Source organism: Culex pipiens, chromosome 2 (assembly GCF_016801865.2).
Source record: "Culex pipiens pallens isolate TS chromosome 2, TS_CPP_V2, whole genome shotgun sequence".
Classification (NCBI taxonomy): Eukaryota; Metazoa; Arthropoda; class Insecta; order Diptera; family Culicidae; genus Culex; species Culex pipiens.
This window is the reverse complement of record NC_068938.1, coordinates 22,097,051-22,112,425: the sequence shown is the minus strand read 5'-3', so window position 1 is coordinate 22,112,425 and position 15,375 is coordinate 22,097,051. Positions and strand designations below refer to the sequence as shown.

The 15,375-nt window shown below is 45.0% G+C and overlaps 3 protein-coding genes across 3 annotated transcripts; 1 reads left to right on the top strand and 2 right to left on the bottom strand.

Annotated features, from left to right (window-relative positions):
* Positions 1-1,018: 1,018 nt before the first annotated feature.
* LOC120421150 (uncharacterized) lies at positions 1,019-11,161 on the top strand. The gene is made up of 8 exons (XM_052708997.1): positions 1,019-1,269; positions 1,333-3,882; positions 3,947-4,251; positions 6,379-6,459; positions 6,532-6,785; positions 6,843-6,923; positions 6,996-8,265; positions 10,509-11,161. Exons 1-8 carry the CDS (start codon positions 1,133-1,135, stop codon positions 11,009-11,011), a joined length of 5,181 nt encoding a protein of 1,726 aa, XP_052564957.1. The 5' UTR covers positions 1,019-1,132; the 3' UTR covers positions 11,012-11,161.
* Positions 11,162-11,199: 38 nt separating this feature from the next.
* On the bottom strand, positions 11,200-12,601 carry LOC120421171 (pyridine nucleotide-disulfide oxidoreductase domain-containing protein 1). Its single transcript, XM_039584365.2, has one exon. It carries the CDS (start codon positions 12,599-12,601, stop codon positions 11,216-11,218), a length of 1,386 nt encoding a protein of 461 aa, XP_039440299.1. The 3' UTR covers positions 11,200-11,215.
* A 63-nt stretch (positions 12,602-12,664) lies between these two features.
* LOC120421172 (28S ribosomal protein S18b, mitochondrial) lies at positions 12,665-13,506 on the bottom strand. Its single transcript, XM_039584367.2, has 2 exons — positions 13,444-13,506; positions 12,665-13,338 (listed from the first exon to the last, which is right to left on the bottom strand). The coding sequence occupies exon 2, from the start codon at positions 13,271-13,273 to the stop codon at positions 12,665-12,667; it is 609 nt and encodes a 202-aa protein (XP_039440301.1). The 5' UTR covers positions 13,274-13,338; positions 13,444-13,506.
* Positions 13,507-15,375: the final 1,869 nt, after the last annotated feature.

The following is a 15,375-nucleotide window of genomic DNA, read 5'->3' as shown; positions in this document are numbered from 1 at the left end:
CTAACGATTGGAAAGTACCTGGGCGCGTGTAAAATGCATTTTAAAAAAAAAATTTATAAAAAAATTGAATCCTAGGCTTGTAATTTAAATTTTTATATTTTTTAATTTTTTAAATTTGTTCTGCGGTTGTCATGCGGCTGTCATGCGATCATTATCTTGCGGTCGTATCACCGCGCGTGAACTCTAATTATTGACGCCCGCGATAATAAATTAAAAATCACAAAAAAAAAATTTTACCGTGTATCATTTTTTTCAGTGTAGTCTATATCCATACCTACAACTTTGCCGAAGACACCAAATCGATCAAAAAATTCCTTCAAAAGATACAGATTTTTCAATTTTCACATATCGTTTTTGTATGGACAGCTGCCAAATTTGTATGGAAAATTATATGGACAAACTAATGATGCAAAATGGCTTCTTTGGGCATACCGAAGGCACCAAAAAAGTTTCAGTCGGATTAAAAAATACAAAAATTAAAATTAAAGAAAAAATACCGATTCCGTAGAGAACTGCTCACTAGACTGCTCATATATTTTTTTACAGCCATTTTTTGAATTTTGAATTTATTTATTTTTTTCAAATTTCACATTGTTTTGAAAATTTACTCTAGATATTGTATTTGATTTTTCTTGCCAAGCATAATCACGGCTGGCCTACCAGCTACCGTTCAGTATACTGCGTAAATAAAATAGATAAATAAAATAGATAAATAACCTGTTGTTCCGTAAATATCTAAATAGTTGCAGCTGTCAAAATGCCTTTATGCTCTTTTAAAATGTTGCTCCCGAGGTTGCTCCAGAAAATTATTCTTTGGTTTTAGGACCCTATTACATATTGAAGTTCATTAAATTTGAAAGACCTTGGCTATGGACGACCCTCTTTCCCTTTCTGAAGGGATCTTTCCAAAGCTCGTTTGCTACCCTGCGCATTTCGCGAAACGTCTGTCCTTCTTTGACTTTTCTTTAGCTTTCCCCTCGCATTGTTCTCCCAACGCTTGCCTTGTTCGGACGTTCTGTTTCAACTCCGCGCTCAGAAAGTTCTTCCTCAAAAACCGCGTGTTTTGTTTTTTTTCTTCGAAAAAGAAAGAAAAAAGTTCTCGAATTTCCCCAACAGCTACCGAACTAAAAACATGAACGTGATGAAGTCGTGCGTGCTGTGCCACAAACCTGCGGAACTAATGTGCAGCCGCTGTTTCGCTTTCTACTGCACGATGCAGTGCCAGATCGAGGACTGGGAGATTCACAAAAAGAGCTGCATCGCACTGCCGTGAGTAGATTCTGTCTGGGAAAGGTTTCAGGATTTTAATGGTAAAATACTCTTGCTTGACAGGAAACTGGTCCCGAACGCGAGCTACCTGAGCGTGCTGGGCGTTTCGCGCACCGAGTCGATATCCGCCGCCGGCCTGGGTCGGATGTGGCAAAACAACGCCCGGGCGCTGAAGCCCCTCCGGAAGCCGAACATTCCGCTGGGGACGATCGAGGTGTCGCTGGACCGGGAGGCTACGGCGAAGCTTACGGAACCGGAGGCGGAGCCGGTCTCGAAGGAGATTACCGTTACGGCGCCGGCGCCGTCCAGTTCCGTGGCCGATGCGGTCGAGCGGGTGGCCAAGATGAAGCTGCAGGAGGTCGAGAAGCAGCAGCAGGTTGAAGTTAATGGGGGAGGGGCCAAGCCGCAATCGTTGGCCAAGCTGAAGATTGACATAATCAAGAATCACCAGGTGAACAAGGGGAAGGTTGGGCCGGTCGTTGCGGCGGCGGCGGCTTCGCCGGAAGTGAAGGTTGTGCCGCAGCAACCAAGGCCGTGGCTGTTGCACTTTCCGATCGAGAAGCCCGTCGGGGAGCCGTTTGAGGTGATCGTTCAGTGTCTGGTTGGGTCGAACCGGGCCTGGGTCATGTTGGCCAGTTACGAGGCGGATAGCGACAAGCTGTTGAACGACATCAACCAGCAGCTGGGCGCGGCCGGCGAACCGGTCAAGTATGATGAGGTTCAGGTCGAAGGCATCTACGCGGCGCCGTACGAGAACTACTTCTACCGGGTTGTGGTGCTGGAAAAGACCGTCCCGTCGAAGGGCTTGCTCAAGGTTCGGCTGATCGATTACGGCAACGAGTTGGTCATTCCGTCGACGGAGTTGCGACCGCCGCTGCTGTTGATGAAGAATCTGCGCGCGTTCGCGTTTCAGGTGGAGATCGTCAATTTGAGCCATCCGCTCGAAGTCAACGAGCGCATCCTGATTCGGATGAAGGACGCTGCGGTGGTTGATGGCCGTAAGCTGGTGGAGATCGTGCAGCCACCGGTGACGCCGTACCTGCTGGACATGCTGGGCTCCGCCGAGGACAAGTTCGGCGAGGGGGGAATTATTGCGATTCTGTCGTCGCGCACGGCCTTGGTCATGGTGACCAGTGCCGTGGTGAAGCCGACCATGAAGGTGCTGTACACCCAGCTGCCGGAGTTGGCTCCGAAGCAGTTCTTGCCGTTGGCCGATAAGCTTAAGATTGGCGATCTGGTTTGTATCGAGACCGCGGACGACGGTTGGTCCCGGGGACTGGTCGTGGAGCAGCACGACAAAAACTGGCTGTTTTACACGGTGGACAACGGAACGGTCGAGCTCATCTCGGACGAGAAGCAGATCCGAGCGCTGCCGGAGGAATACAGACAGAAGCCGTACCTCGTTCTGCAGATGGACCTCTCGCGGGTCATCATGAAGGAGCTCGAGTTCAAGCAGCGGTGCTACCTGCCAAGCTTTGCCTTCGGCTTTGAGCGACTTTCGTACGATCAGCAGACTCGCACCATGAAGGCAACCCTCAAGGACGTCGAGGGAAAGCGCCAGCTTGCCGAGGTCACCTTCCGGAACTTTGTCTGCGACCTCAAGCAGGTCGACATCAACTACTGGCCGCACATCCCGCAGGACAAAAGCATCGTCCGGATTACGTCCGTTCTGGACGCGTCCACGGTGATCGTGTGCCCCAAAGACAAGATCAACGTGTACACCGAGCTGCTACAAACGATCCTCCCAGTGTTGAAGCCGCTTACGGCACCGCCCAAGCCCAACGATGTCATTGTTGGCGTTGATGAACTCGCGATGCCCTACCGGGCTCGAGTCTTGAAGGTCGTCTCCGCGAACGCCGTCGAAGTCCTCGATCTGGACAACGGCACCATCAAAACGGTCCCCGCGGACAAGTTGTACGGCGCCAACGGGTTCATCCGCAACCTGCCGGTCTACCCGATGAAGGTCAAAATCCGCGACCTAGATCCAACCGCCGTGAAGAACCCCGAACTGATCATCGAGCAGCTGCAAGACTTGCGGTCCGCCAAACGTCTCCTGAAGCAGCTGTTCGAGAGCAAGTCGTACATGTACGACGGCGTCAAGCTGATCGACCTGAACATGAACCGCTCGCTGGGTGCCCTGCTGCTGGAGAACCACGACAAGAAGCTCAACGAGGCGGCCGAAGCCGAGCGAAAGAAGGCCGAAGCGGAGAAGCTCAAGCGCGAACAGGAGGAGGAAGCTGCACGGCAAGCCAAGGCCGAAGCTGAGCGTAAGAAGCGCGAACAGGAAGCGGAAATCGAACGCCAGAAGGCCGAGCAGGAACGCATGGAAGCCGAGAAGCGAAAGTTGGCGGAGGAACAGGCCAAGGCTGCTGCTGCTGCGGCCGCCGCCGCAGCCACCACCCCCACCAAGCTCACCTACAACGACCTCAAGCTGGTCAAACTGCCGGCGGGCACGCCGAACGTCAAGCTGTCCATCCTGGACGACAGCGACGTGGGCCGCGGCATCATCACCGTGTGCGTGTTCGACGAGGAAAATGCCGCCCACTACGACAAGCTGGACACGACGGTCAACAAGATTGCGGCGACCATCGGCGGGGACGGCTACGATCCGGAGTAAGTCCCCAACAACAACATCTCTCAATCTTCAAAACTAACCATTTAAAAAAAAAAATCTCAGGGTGGACGAGCTGTGCGTGGCGATCTACGACGCGGACAAGCGCTGGTACCGGGCGCTCTGTCTGACGCCGCCGGACAGCGCCGGCGCCTTCATGGTGCAGTTCGTCGACTACGGGAACGTGGCCACGGTGAAGCGGGCGGCGATTCGCGCCATGACGCCGGAGCTGAACTTTTCCTGTACGGCGCACACGTGCAAGCTGAAGGACCTGGAGAGCGCCAAGGGCAAGCTGGGCCAGCAGCAGCAGCAGCAGGGGTACGTCGTGGCGGCGGAGATCGCGATGGACGGGGATGTTTATCTGTTGAAGTTTTGAAGGGGGTGGATATTGCTTTTTTTTTGTTGTTACTGACTGATAACGATTCCTTTTGAGAAGGAAAAGGGTTTTCTGATGATGTTTTTCTTTGATAGAACAAATACGATTTGTTTGACTTTTTTCTTTTCACGTTTTTGACGGTTCGTAGATATAGTTGAAATAAAGCAACCATTTGACCTCCACAAAAGTTCGTTATTATAAAAAAAAAAATGATTGAAATCAGGGCTGTGGAGTCGGGTCCTTTTGAAGAGCGTAAGCCGAAGCCGGAGTCGGAGTTGCTTTTTTCAATACTGGTGGTTCTAGCAGGGCCTCCTAACGCGGTGGTTAGCGGCTTCGGCTGCCGATCCCTTAGTCGCTATGGGGCGCGTTCGATTCCCGCCTATCCTCCTGGCCTTCTATCGGATGGGGAAGTATAACGTCGGTCCATTTGCGTAAAAGAGGTTTTCGGTGACTCACCACACATAACCTTCGGACGCCTAGAAATGAGTAGAAACTTGCAACAGAGACCACAAAAGACCCGGGGGTTGTTAGAGTGGATTACTTTGCTTTTTTTTTGGATCTAGCACTCGATCGTAATTTGTCGATCATTCGATCGTAATTTCTCGATCTTCCATCGATATGTGTTTAAACTCGTTTAAAACAAGAAGTTAATTTAATTCAGTGTAATAATTATAATCTATATTTTCCCTTCAGAAACGAACTCGATTCTCACCTTCACCCTTACACCCTTACCAAAAATCATGATATTTTGAGTTCCAAATCCCACTTTTCATACGATTTTTTCAGTTCAACCCATAAAACCATTTTTATGGTTGTAGTACCTGAACTCAAAAAATCGTATGAAAAGTGGGATTTGGAACTCAAAAAATCATGATTTTTGGTAAGGGTGTACCAAAAATCATGATTTTTTGAGTTCCAAATCCCACTTTTCATACGATTTTTTGAGTTCAGGTACTACAACCATAAAAATGGTTATATGGGTTGAACTGAAAAATTTGTATGAAAAGTGGGATTTGGAATTCAAAAAATCATGATTTTTGGTAAGGGTGTTTTTATACGAACCTCGCCGTCGCCGCAGACAAAAACATTGAAATTTTGACGTTTTTCTTATCGATTTTTCCCCTCGCTCAAATAGGCCCCCAAAACCAAAGCTAGAAACTCGATTCGCCACCTACATTCGAGTAGAAGAACTTTGGTGCAAGGTTACGTTTACGTTTTTGCGCGATAAGTGCAAAGGCGAGTGAAAACTATTTTAATGTTTTTTAAAAGAAAATTGATCTTTTGGAATAAAATAAAGTTAACAGGAGGTAAGAAATAAAAAGTTCTATCGATTGACTTTTTGATTTTTTTGCTAAGTTGCCTTTTTCATTGAAAATTCTGAGATCCGGATTGAAAACGCGAGAATGAGGTTAGATTGCAAATTTTGAAAATCATTCCAATTACCATTTTTCAAGCAGAGCTTTGCTTTTATGGTAGAAGTGACTTTAAAAAATATTTGTCCACTTGAATAATCTACATTCACAATTGATTAGTTAGGTTTTGGTTGATTAAAACATTCCCTTATTTTGAATCAGATAATGAACAGGTTAAATCGGCCATCACAAAAATATTTTCGTTTATATCAATTAAGCTATTTATTTCTTACCTGAAAATGGTATAATTTGCTATTAATGTCGATTTTATGATGAAATAAAACAATTTCAAATTTCAAACCAACTTACTCGCTGTAGGTTATAATGAAAACATCACCCCGAGTTTCAGCGCCCTCTAGTGGGGGGTAATTATGACGTTTGATTGCCTATTATGTAAAAAAAGAAGTGAATTTAATTCAGTGTAAAAATTATAAATATGTTTTCCCTTCAGAAACGAACGCAATTCACACCTTTTTATACGAAGCTCGCCGCTGACAAAAACATTGAAATTTTGACGTTTCTCTTATCGATTTTTCTCCTCGCTCAAATCGCAGCAGCCCACTGTCAGTCAGTGGAGGAGATTCTGCTCAAGCAGCAGCAGCAAAACAAGAATTTTTCGCGATTTTCTCGAAAAAACAGCGAAACATTGCGCAAGTGTTGATAAGTATTACCATTCGATCGAAAGGAAGCCGCTTCCGCCTAAATTGCAGCAATGTTGGCCGTTTCCCGACTGACGATCGGGCAGCTCCGCCCAAGGGTGGCTGCGATCGGCACGAAAAAGTACTTTGCTGGTGAGAGATTTTGAAATTTTTCTAGGTTATTCGTCGACTGATGTAATGTTATTGATTTTTCACGCTCCCCAGGTGGGACGACATCCGGAGGGTGCACGTACAGTCGGCGCTGGTTCTCGAAAAAGGTAAATGACTCGATGGCGAAGGAGTTGGCGGCGCGACGCCGGAAGATGCTCGCTTCCGGCGGTTGTTACAGCCCGCCGTACGAGGGTTGTAGCTCGGAGGAAGTGGCGGCGACGGGAGGATGCCGGATTGGGGTGCCGCTGATCGGGGAGGACATTCAGTACGGGGGTGGCGATTGTGGTGGGAAGAGGAGCGCTGCGGAGGTTTTCTGGAATTGAAGTTGTGTTTAGGTTGGGGGAAATTAACGTTTATTTTGGTAGCTCAAGAAACCTTCCTGCGAGCAAGATTGTTCCGACGTGACGACCCGTCCCAAGTGTGAAGCTTCCCAGCCGCCAGCGAAGGTCTTCAAAGATTTCACTTTCTTCGTTTTCTTGAAACAAGATTGAAGGATTTTACAGCGATTTCTCTTTCAGGAGCCCGACTTGAACAAAACATCTCCGGCATGTCCGCCGCCACCTCCGCCGTCGAAGGACAACACCGCGTACATTATCGGGGCCATTGCGTTGACCGCAGGCGGATTAGGCCTCGCCTACAAGATGGGCCTGTTTGACGGAGAACCCACCGTGCAGCAGGTCGCCCCAGAACCCACCACGAGCTCAGGAACCAAGTCCAAACAGCGCTACCCTGCCTCGTCCAAAGACCTCCCCGGTGAGGTGCCCTACCTGCTGATTGGCGGAGGAACCGCGAGCTTTGCCGCCTTCCGCGCCATCAAAGGTCACGACGCGAAGGCCAAAGTGCTGGTCATCAGCAACGAGCCGGAGATGCCGTACATGCGACCGCCCCTCTCCAAGGAGCTGTGGTTCAACCCGGAAAAGACGGACCTGGAACCGCTCAAGTTTAAACAGTGGAACGGCGTCGAGCGGAGCATCTACTACGAGCCGGATGACTTCTACATCGATCCGACGAAGCTGGCCGAGGCGCCGAACGGAGGGGTGGCCATCGCGAGGGGTTACGAGGTGCAGCGGATTGACGTGGTCAATCGGAAGGTCGTGTTGACGGATGGGACCGAGATTAAGTACGGCGAGTGTCTGCTGGCGACCGGGGCGCGGCCGAAGAATCTGCCGGTGTTCGAGTCGGCGCCGCTGGCCGTCAAAGAACATCTGACGATGTTCAAGAGTGTGAGTGACTTTGAAGAACTAAGCCAGAAGTTGAAGCCAGGCAGTAAGGTGGCCGTCGTCGGTGGGGGATTCCTCGGCAGTGAAATGTCCTGCGCGTTGGCAAAGTTCAGCGACATCCGGGAGAAGAACCTCGAAGTTTACCAGCTGTTCCACGAGGAGGGAAACATGGGCAAGATCTTGCCGGAATATCTTAGCCAGTGGACGACGGATCGCGTTCGCGAGGAGGGCGTCAAGGTTTGGCCCAAGACGCAGATCAAGGCCGTCGAAGTGCAGGACAAGAAGCTCAAGCTGACGCTGACGGACGATAGCAGTTTGGTGGTTGATCACGCGATCGTGGCCGTTGGTTCCGAGCCGAACACGGACTTGGCAAAGACGTCGAACTTGGAGGTTGATCCTACGATGGGAGGTTTCGTGGTGGACGCCGAGTTGCGGGCACGATCACATCTGTACGTGGCCGGTGATGCCGCGTGCTTCTACGACCCCAAGCTGGGACGACGACGGGTAGAACATCACGACCACGCGGTCGTCTCGGGACGACTTGCCGGGGAAAACATGGCCGGAAAGAGTGAGTAGTCCTTGTTCACCATTTGAATATTTTGACCTTTGTTAATGTCATTTTTCTAACTAAAAAAAACATGAAAAAATAGCCCGATAGTGGAAAAAAAAAACTTTTTTTTCTATCTACCTCTTCATGAAAAAAAAAATACAATTTTGGCTTTTATAAACAATGTTTTTGTTTTAGGAGTCTTATTTCTAGCTTTCTAAATTTAATGTTATTTAAAAAATTAAGAGTTTCTAAATTTTAAATTTCAATATTTTTGTTTTGCAATTTTAGAGCTTTAAAGTATTTCAATTTAATAAAAAAAAATCGATTTTCAAGTTCAATTTGTATAGAATTTTGAAATTTTTAAAAATATTTTTTTGTGGATTTTTAAGTGTTTTATCAAGGAAATTTTAAATAGTTGAAATGTAGAGTTTTTGCATGTTACAAAATTTTCTTTATCTTTTTACTAGGCTTTTTGAGTGTTTTTAAATACTCGTGACACAAGTCGATTCAAAAATACCCAGTAAAAGTAAACAAATACATTTTAGTTTTTAAGGACCTTTTCAGGAAAAAAATCCAGAAATTTAATTAAATAGTAGTTTATGCAACAAGTTGCAAAAAGAGGATTTTTTCAGCACGAGTCGTACATTTATCCAACGAGGTTCACCGAGTTGGATAAATACGACAAGTGCTGAAAAAATCAAGTTTTGCAACGAGTTCCATACAACATTTTTTGCAATTTCGAAAAACACCCATTGAGTGAAATTTTAAGTCGAATTTTCATGTATTTTGTCAATAAATCGTTTAAATCAAAAAAAAATTGAAAAGTGTTTCTTTTCGAAACAAGTGCTGAAAAGTTCAACTTTTCAGGACCCATTTCAGTGCTGAAAAGTAGAACTTTTCAGCATTTATTTTGAAAATTGTTGCTATTCGATTCTGTTATTTTTGGTACAGAAAAGTAGGCTATTTCGTCGTTCAAGAATGACAGGAAAAGTAAGTAGTTTCACGACGGAATTGCAATAAAAAAAATTTACAGTCTGAGATTTTTCTACTTAAAGCATCTCACATTTTTTAAGGATAGAAATTAGAAATTTACTTATTTTGGAATTTTATTTTTCCAGTTTAAAAAAATCTTGTTTTAACGTTACTGTTCTTGACCAGTGTTCCCACTAGCCTAAGCCAAAAGGAGGCTTAAGCCGAACCAATTTTATTGGTGAACCTAGCCTAACCGGGTCATTTGGGAACTCTGTTCTTGACAGAAAGCATTTTGTTTGTCATGGGCCACAGTTGATTGATAGCGTCACAGTCGATTTATTTTTTATTTTTTTTTATCTAAATATAAAAACAAAATTGTTATCTGGCATGCCTTGCTAAAATTGAAGACGGACTTTTAGGACTTAATTTATGACTTATTATTTTTTTTCCACCAAAAAAATATTAGCATATCCAAATTTTGATATTTTAGGTTTTTAAAGTTTCTGAATTTTTGAGGTTTTCTTTTTTGAATTTAAGAATTGATGAGCTGAAATGAAGAATTTTTGGCTTAATTTTTTTTTATTTTAAAGCTGATTTTTTTGAATAGAAAAAAGAAGTGAGTGTTTTAATATGCTATACTTGGGATCTCAAATTTATAGAATTTTGAAGGCATTTTTATTAAATTTTTAGCTTTTTTGATTTTTAAGTTTTAAAATTCTTTCTTGAATGCATAGATTTTTGGAACAGAGTGTTTACTTTGATTTTTTTCAGGTATAAAGTATTTTTGTTTTATATTTAATTTTTAAGAGTTACAACACCCTGCTGACTTTTGTTGATTTTAAAAATTTCAGTGTTGGAATTCGAGCGAGAAGAAGTTACTTATTACTCGCAGGCAATTCTGGCTCGCGAGCTGGCTCGTTTGCGAATGGAGGAGAGCACGGGCAATCGCCGAGTTGCTCTCGACTCGCGGCGAAGACTTGATAGAGAGGAATGTTTCTTGCGAGAGCGTGAGAATTCCAACACTGAAATATTTAAAGCGAATTCCTGATTTCGGAGAAAAAAACAACGAAATTTTTATAGTTTACATGTTTGCTGGTTTTTTTGATTCGTTAATTTTGTTTTATTTCAAGTATTTTTAATTTCAAGCGTCTTAAATTTTGTATTTTTTTAAATGTTATATTTTAAAGAACAGTTTAAAGATCAAGATCGATGATCTAAATTTTGCCATCGTCATCAAGGTGTTTAACTTTTTGAAGAAGATCAAATAAAATCAAATCCCTTCCTTCCAGACAAACCGTACACCCACCAGAGCATGTTCTGGTCGGACCTGGGCCCGAAAATCGGCTACGAAGCGATCGGCATCATCGACTCGGCGCTCCCCACGGTAGCGGTCTTTGCCAAGGCCAGCCCCGCCCAAATCATCCCGGACACGAGCGAAAAGCTGCAGGCGGCCAACGCCACCATCATTCCTGCTTCGGCGACCCAAACCCCGTCGAATTCCTCGGTCCTGAACCACACCAGCGTTGTGAAGGCGGAAGCGATGCCATCGAAACCTGCGGAACCTGCGCGCGAAGACGCGGACGACTTCAACAAGGGCGTGATATTCTACCTGCGGGACGAGAAGGTCGTCGGGGTGCTGCTGTGGAACATTTTCAACCGGATCGGGACGGCGCGGAAGATTGTGGCGCAGCACACGCGGTACGACGATTTGAACGAGGTGGCGAAGCTGTTCAACCTGCACGATCGGCCGGAAGCGGAGGAGGTGGAGGAGAAGGAGGAGGCGAAAAATTAAAGTTGTTGAAAGCGCGCAAAATTGTCAGTAATTTAACCTTCGTAACCAGTGTAAATTTATTTGTAGTAGCAACTGTGTGGTGCATTTTTCTTTTATAAAGATATTTGATTGCGGATGTTGGCCGGAAGTAAACGGAAGATTGTCATCGAAGTGAGGTTCTTTTGCTTAACTTTTTTGTTATTTTTATTCCTTGAAACTAGTGCACTAATCAAAATAGTCTTCGATGTCGATGTTGGGATCGAGCAGGTCGTCCCCGTACGGCGTCAGATCCAGCTGGTTCAGGATCAAGTTTTCGGACGTTTCTTCGAGTCCCGTTTCGCCGATCAGCATCGCGCCCTGAAGTCGCCCGTCAACCAGAACGAACTTGATGTACTCCAGGCCGGGCGTCATCCGGAGCAGCACCTCGTACTTGTCGTTCAGCCCCTGGCCGTTGTACCGTCCCAGCAGGACGACCTGGTAGCCGAACAGTTGCGTCACGTGGTTGAACAGCTCGAAGCAAAAGTCCTGGTAGATCGTCTCGCCGGCCCGTTTGGCCGCCATGGCCCGCGCGGCCATCGCTCCCATCTGGCGGGCCTGCGTCCACAGGCGCATCTGGAACCAGTGCTGGGCGGGGTCCCAGCCGGCACTGCAGACATCCCCGGCGGCGTAAACCTCCGGCAGGGATGTGGCCATCTCCCAGTTGACGAGGAGGCCGCCGTCCGGACCGAGAGCGAACTCGCGATCGCAAGTGAAGCTGATCGCCGGAGTGACCCCCGTCGCGGACACGACAAAGTCGCACTCGATGACTTCCCCGTTGGACAGGGTCAGTTTTACCGGGAAGCCTTCACTTTGAGCTGCAAGCTCTTTTATTTCCACAGCGTAGTGAATCTTGACCGAGTCTGGTACGTGCTCCAACTTGCCGGAAATGTCCACAGTGCGGTGCCAATCCGGTCCCAGTGCAGCTCCTCGTCGCGACGAACTACCCGCCTTCTCCTCTGAGTATCGCATCCGCTTTAGGACCGTCTTCTCCTGGACCTTCTCCGTGAGTCGCTCCTGGAAGAACCGCGCCGCACCGGAATCGACAAACGTCGAGCTGATGTACTCGTCCTTAACAACCCAGTGCACCTCAATCCCGCTGATTTCGTACACCAACTCCGACGCGATGCCTCCATTCCCGACCACGACCAGTCGGGTGGCGTTGCTGACCCGCTTCTGAAACTCCTGCACCGACTCCGTGTCGCGAATCCCAATCACGTTCGGATTGTCCCCGATCAGCTTGGGACGTGCTCCGGTACACAGACACAAATATCGATAGTTGATCCTCTTCCCACTACTCGTGCTCACAAAGTGTCCCTCACTCTCAACCCGGTCCAGCTGATCTTCCAACACCCGAATGTTCCCACCCAAACTACTCCCGTCCTTCTCTTCAACGTCGAACTTGGTCAGGACCTTCCCCAGCGACACCACGTTCGTGGCCGCCTTCACCAGCGACGATTCCGCCAGCAACACCACACTATCCCGAGCATCGGCCCAAAACGCGAGCGCTTCCGCGCACGAAACCCCGGCAATCCCACCTCCCACAATCAGATAAGTGCAACTAATCTCCGCCATCGTCCGCTTAAACACTAAACTCCTAAAAACAAAACAAAACTACAAAGCAACCCCGCACACCCTTCACTGCTTCCTCTCCGCGTAGTACTCGGCGTAATCGTAGTCCCGGAACGGCACGTCAAACGTAATCAACCCGTAGTCCATGGCCCGGTCGATCGCCACCTTCAACTCCAGCTGCTTCCGCTGGCACAGCCCCGTTATCGAGTAGCTCAGCACCTTGCCCGTCTGCGGCGACACAAACTGCTTCAGCAGCTCCACGTTCTGGTGGTCCAGCACCAGGTACTCGTCCCGGCACACCGGACACGGATTCCCCGTCGAAAGCTTGCCCTTCCGCACGCACGTCTTGCGCGTCTGCTTCGGCGGGTACAGCCCCTTGTGGTTCCGCCTGTAATTCTTCCACACCGGCTCGCCCTGGTAAGTCTGCTGGTAGGCCTCGCTAGCCAGATACCGGATGCTCGTCTCCACCGGAATCACCCGGGTGCGATCCTTCGGGTCGTCAACCGGGGCGGCACTCTTGGCTTCCCCTTCGGCCGCGGGATCTTCCTCGACTGCTTCCTTTTCTGTGGAGGCTCGAAGCGAGGACACGGCAAACGAGCGGAGCGACGTTCCTGAGGTCAGTCCCTGGCGGTACGCGGCAAACAGTTCACTTCCGAGCGCTCTGAGTAATGACATTTCCTAGATTTCGCAAGTCGCGGGCTGATGACGTAAGGAGGGAGAGAGGATTATGTTTGCGGCTCCTGGTTAAATTTGAGGAAAGTTGTAGAGATTTTAAATAAAACTTTTAGTTATAAGTTGAAACAACACATTTTCAATAAGTTTAGAAGGTTTTTTGATAAACTTACCTAACTTTTAATGAAAAACTTAAGCAAAAATTGCCGGTATTCGATGCAAAAATCGAACGGCAGCATGTGTTTATGTTTTGGAGAAGAAATGTCAGAACAAACCAGGATATACACATCAAGGTGGGACTAAACATCTTTCTGAAGGGATTGACTGTGAATGTTAATGCACTGATAAAAAAAGATTTTCAAACTTTTTTGGGTGATTAAATGAACAATGAATAATAAATTAAAATTCATGAGTTTGTTTTGAAAAGGTCCTATAAGCTATTGTGTTTTATATGTTTATAGGACCTATTAAAAAACTCTTGATATGAAATACAATAACTTATAGGATCTTTAAAAAAAAACTCTAGAAATGTACCGTCATCTCGACTAAGCTTTGAATTCATAAAAAATATGATTTTTTTTATTATGCCATTTTATAAAATTTTTAAATTTTTGTTTTTTTTATTTATATTTTTTAAAGATTTGTTGTTTTTTTTTCAATTTCAAATGTTTTAATATGTTTGTATTACATTTTTGCTTTATAATTTGTTTAAGCTGAAAATTTTTAATTTCAATTTTATAAATAACCTTGAAATAATTCTGATTTAAACGTTATTTTGAAATAATTCATATTTATAAAAAATGTAATTTTTTAAATTTTTAAATTAATAAAATTGTTGAAATTTTTGAGCTTTAAAAAAAATCAAAGTTTATAATATTTTTTTTTGTTTTTAATTTTTTCAATCAAATTTTTAAAACTTTGAATATTTACTACCTTTTTTGCTTTATACTGTTTTAAGGTGAAAATTTAATATTTCAGATTTATAAATAATTTTGAAATAATTCAGATCTTTAAAAAAATCGATAAATTTTGAAAAAAAAAATTTTTTTGAATTTTTAAAAAAATTGATTATTTTTAAATTTATGAAATTAAAAAAATAAAATAAAGAAAATTCCTGAAAAAAATATCAAAAAAGTAGGAGAACAGCATCTAATTCCAGCGTGCCTCTAATGTTGGCAGGTCAGAACTTTAACATTCAATTAAAGCTAATTAATAGCGTTTTCAACAGAAATCGAGTGATAAATAGTTCAATAAGAAGTGAGCAAGCAAGTTTCTATCAAAAGTTTTGCAGAATTAGTTGTTTAGATAGTGAAAATCAGCAAATTGGATGGAGTTAGGAGCGAGTGCTTAACCTGCCAAAGATACGAGAATTTCCCCTATATAACATTTTTTTAAACTTTTTTTTTGTTTTTAATTTTTCCATTTTATTTTTAATGTTTGAATATTTTTTAAATCTTTTCCTTTTGCTTTTTTTTAAGCTGAAAATTTAGAATTTCAGAATTATACATAATTTTAACTGTAATTTTTTTAATTTTTGTTTTGAATTTTAAATTTTTAGAAATATTGAAAATGTTTAATTTTTTTCTTACTCTTGGTAAGTAAATCTTTCCCAGTTCCTGAGGGGAACACCCGTGAAGAGTATCGGGGCCGGCATTTACAAAGCGGATTCAGTGGCAGTTTTTCACTCAACTAATGTTAACATGTTTAGGTTAAAGTTAACATTCCATAGGTCGCCTCCCTAAGGTGTCGTGATAAGGTCCAATTTGTGACGATACACTACCTTCCCTTTACTAAGCAATCGAATCCAGAAGGGAAAAGATCACCATCACTGCAGTTGTGTTGGTCCGAGCCGGGATTTGAACCCCGAGGGCTTTTGTTAATTTGATTTGGTTAACCGCGGTGGAATTTCTTGAAATAATTCGAACTGTCAAAAATCCACCAATGGATCTACCGGTGGATACTTTTCTACCACAGTTTTTTGTGTGATCAATGTGGTAGATGTTTTGGTGGATTTTTGACAGTTCGAATTATTTCAAGAAAATCCACCGCGGTTAACCAAATCAAATTAACAAAAGCCCTCCGATCTACCGCTTACGACATCATAC

What these genes read in the sequence shown, in the direction of transcription:
- LOC120421171 (XM_039584365.2), bottom strand. Translation starts at nt 12,601, where the DNA reads ATGGCGGAGATTAGTTGCACTTATCTGATTGTGGGAGGTGGGATTGCC.
- LOC120421172 (XM_039584367.2), bottom strand. Translation starts at nt 13,273, where the DNA reads ATGTCATTACTCAGAGCGCTCGGAAGTGAACTGTTTGCCGCGTACCGC.
- LOC120421150 (XM_052708997.1), top strand. Translation starts at nt 1,133, where the DNA reads ATGAACGTGATGAAGTCGTGCGTGCTGTGCCACAAACCTGCGGAACTA. An exon ending in AAGAGCTGCATCGCACTGCC is followed by an intron (nt 1,270 to 1,332) that starts GTGAGTAGATTC and finishes CTTGCTTGACAG; the next exon opens with GAAACTGGTCCCGAACGCGA. An exon ending in CACGAAAAAGTACTTTGCTG is followed by an intron (nt 6,460 to 6,531) that starts GTGAGAGATTTT and finishes CACGCTCCCCAG; the next exon opens with GTGGGACGACATCCGGAGGG.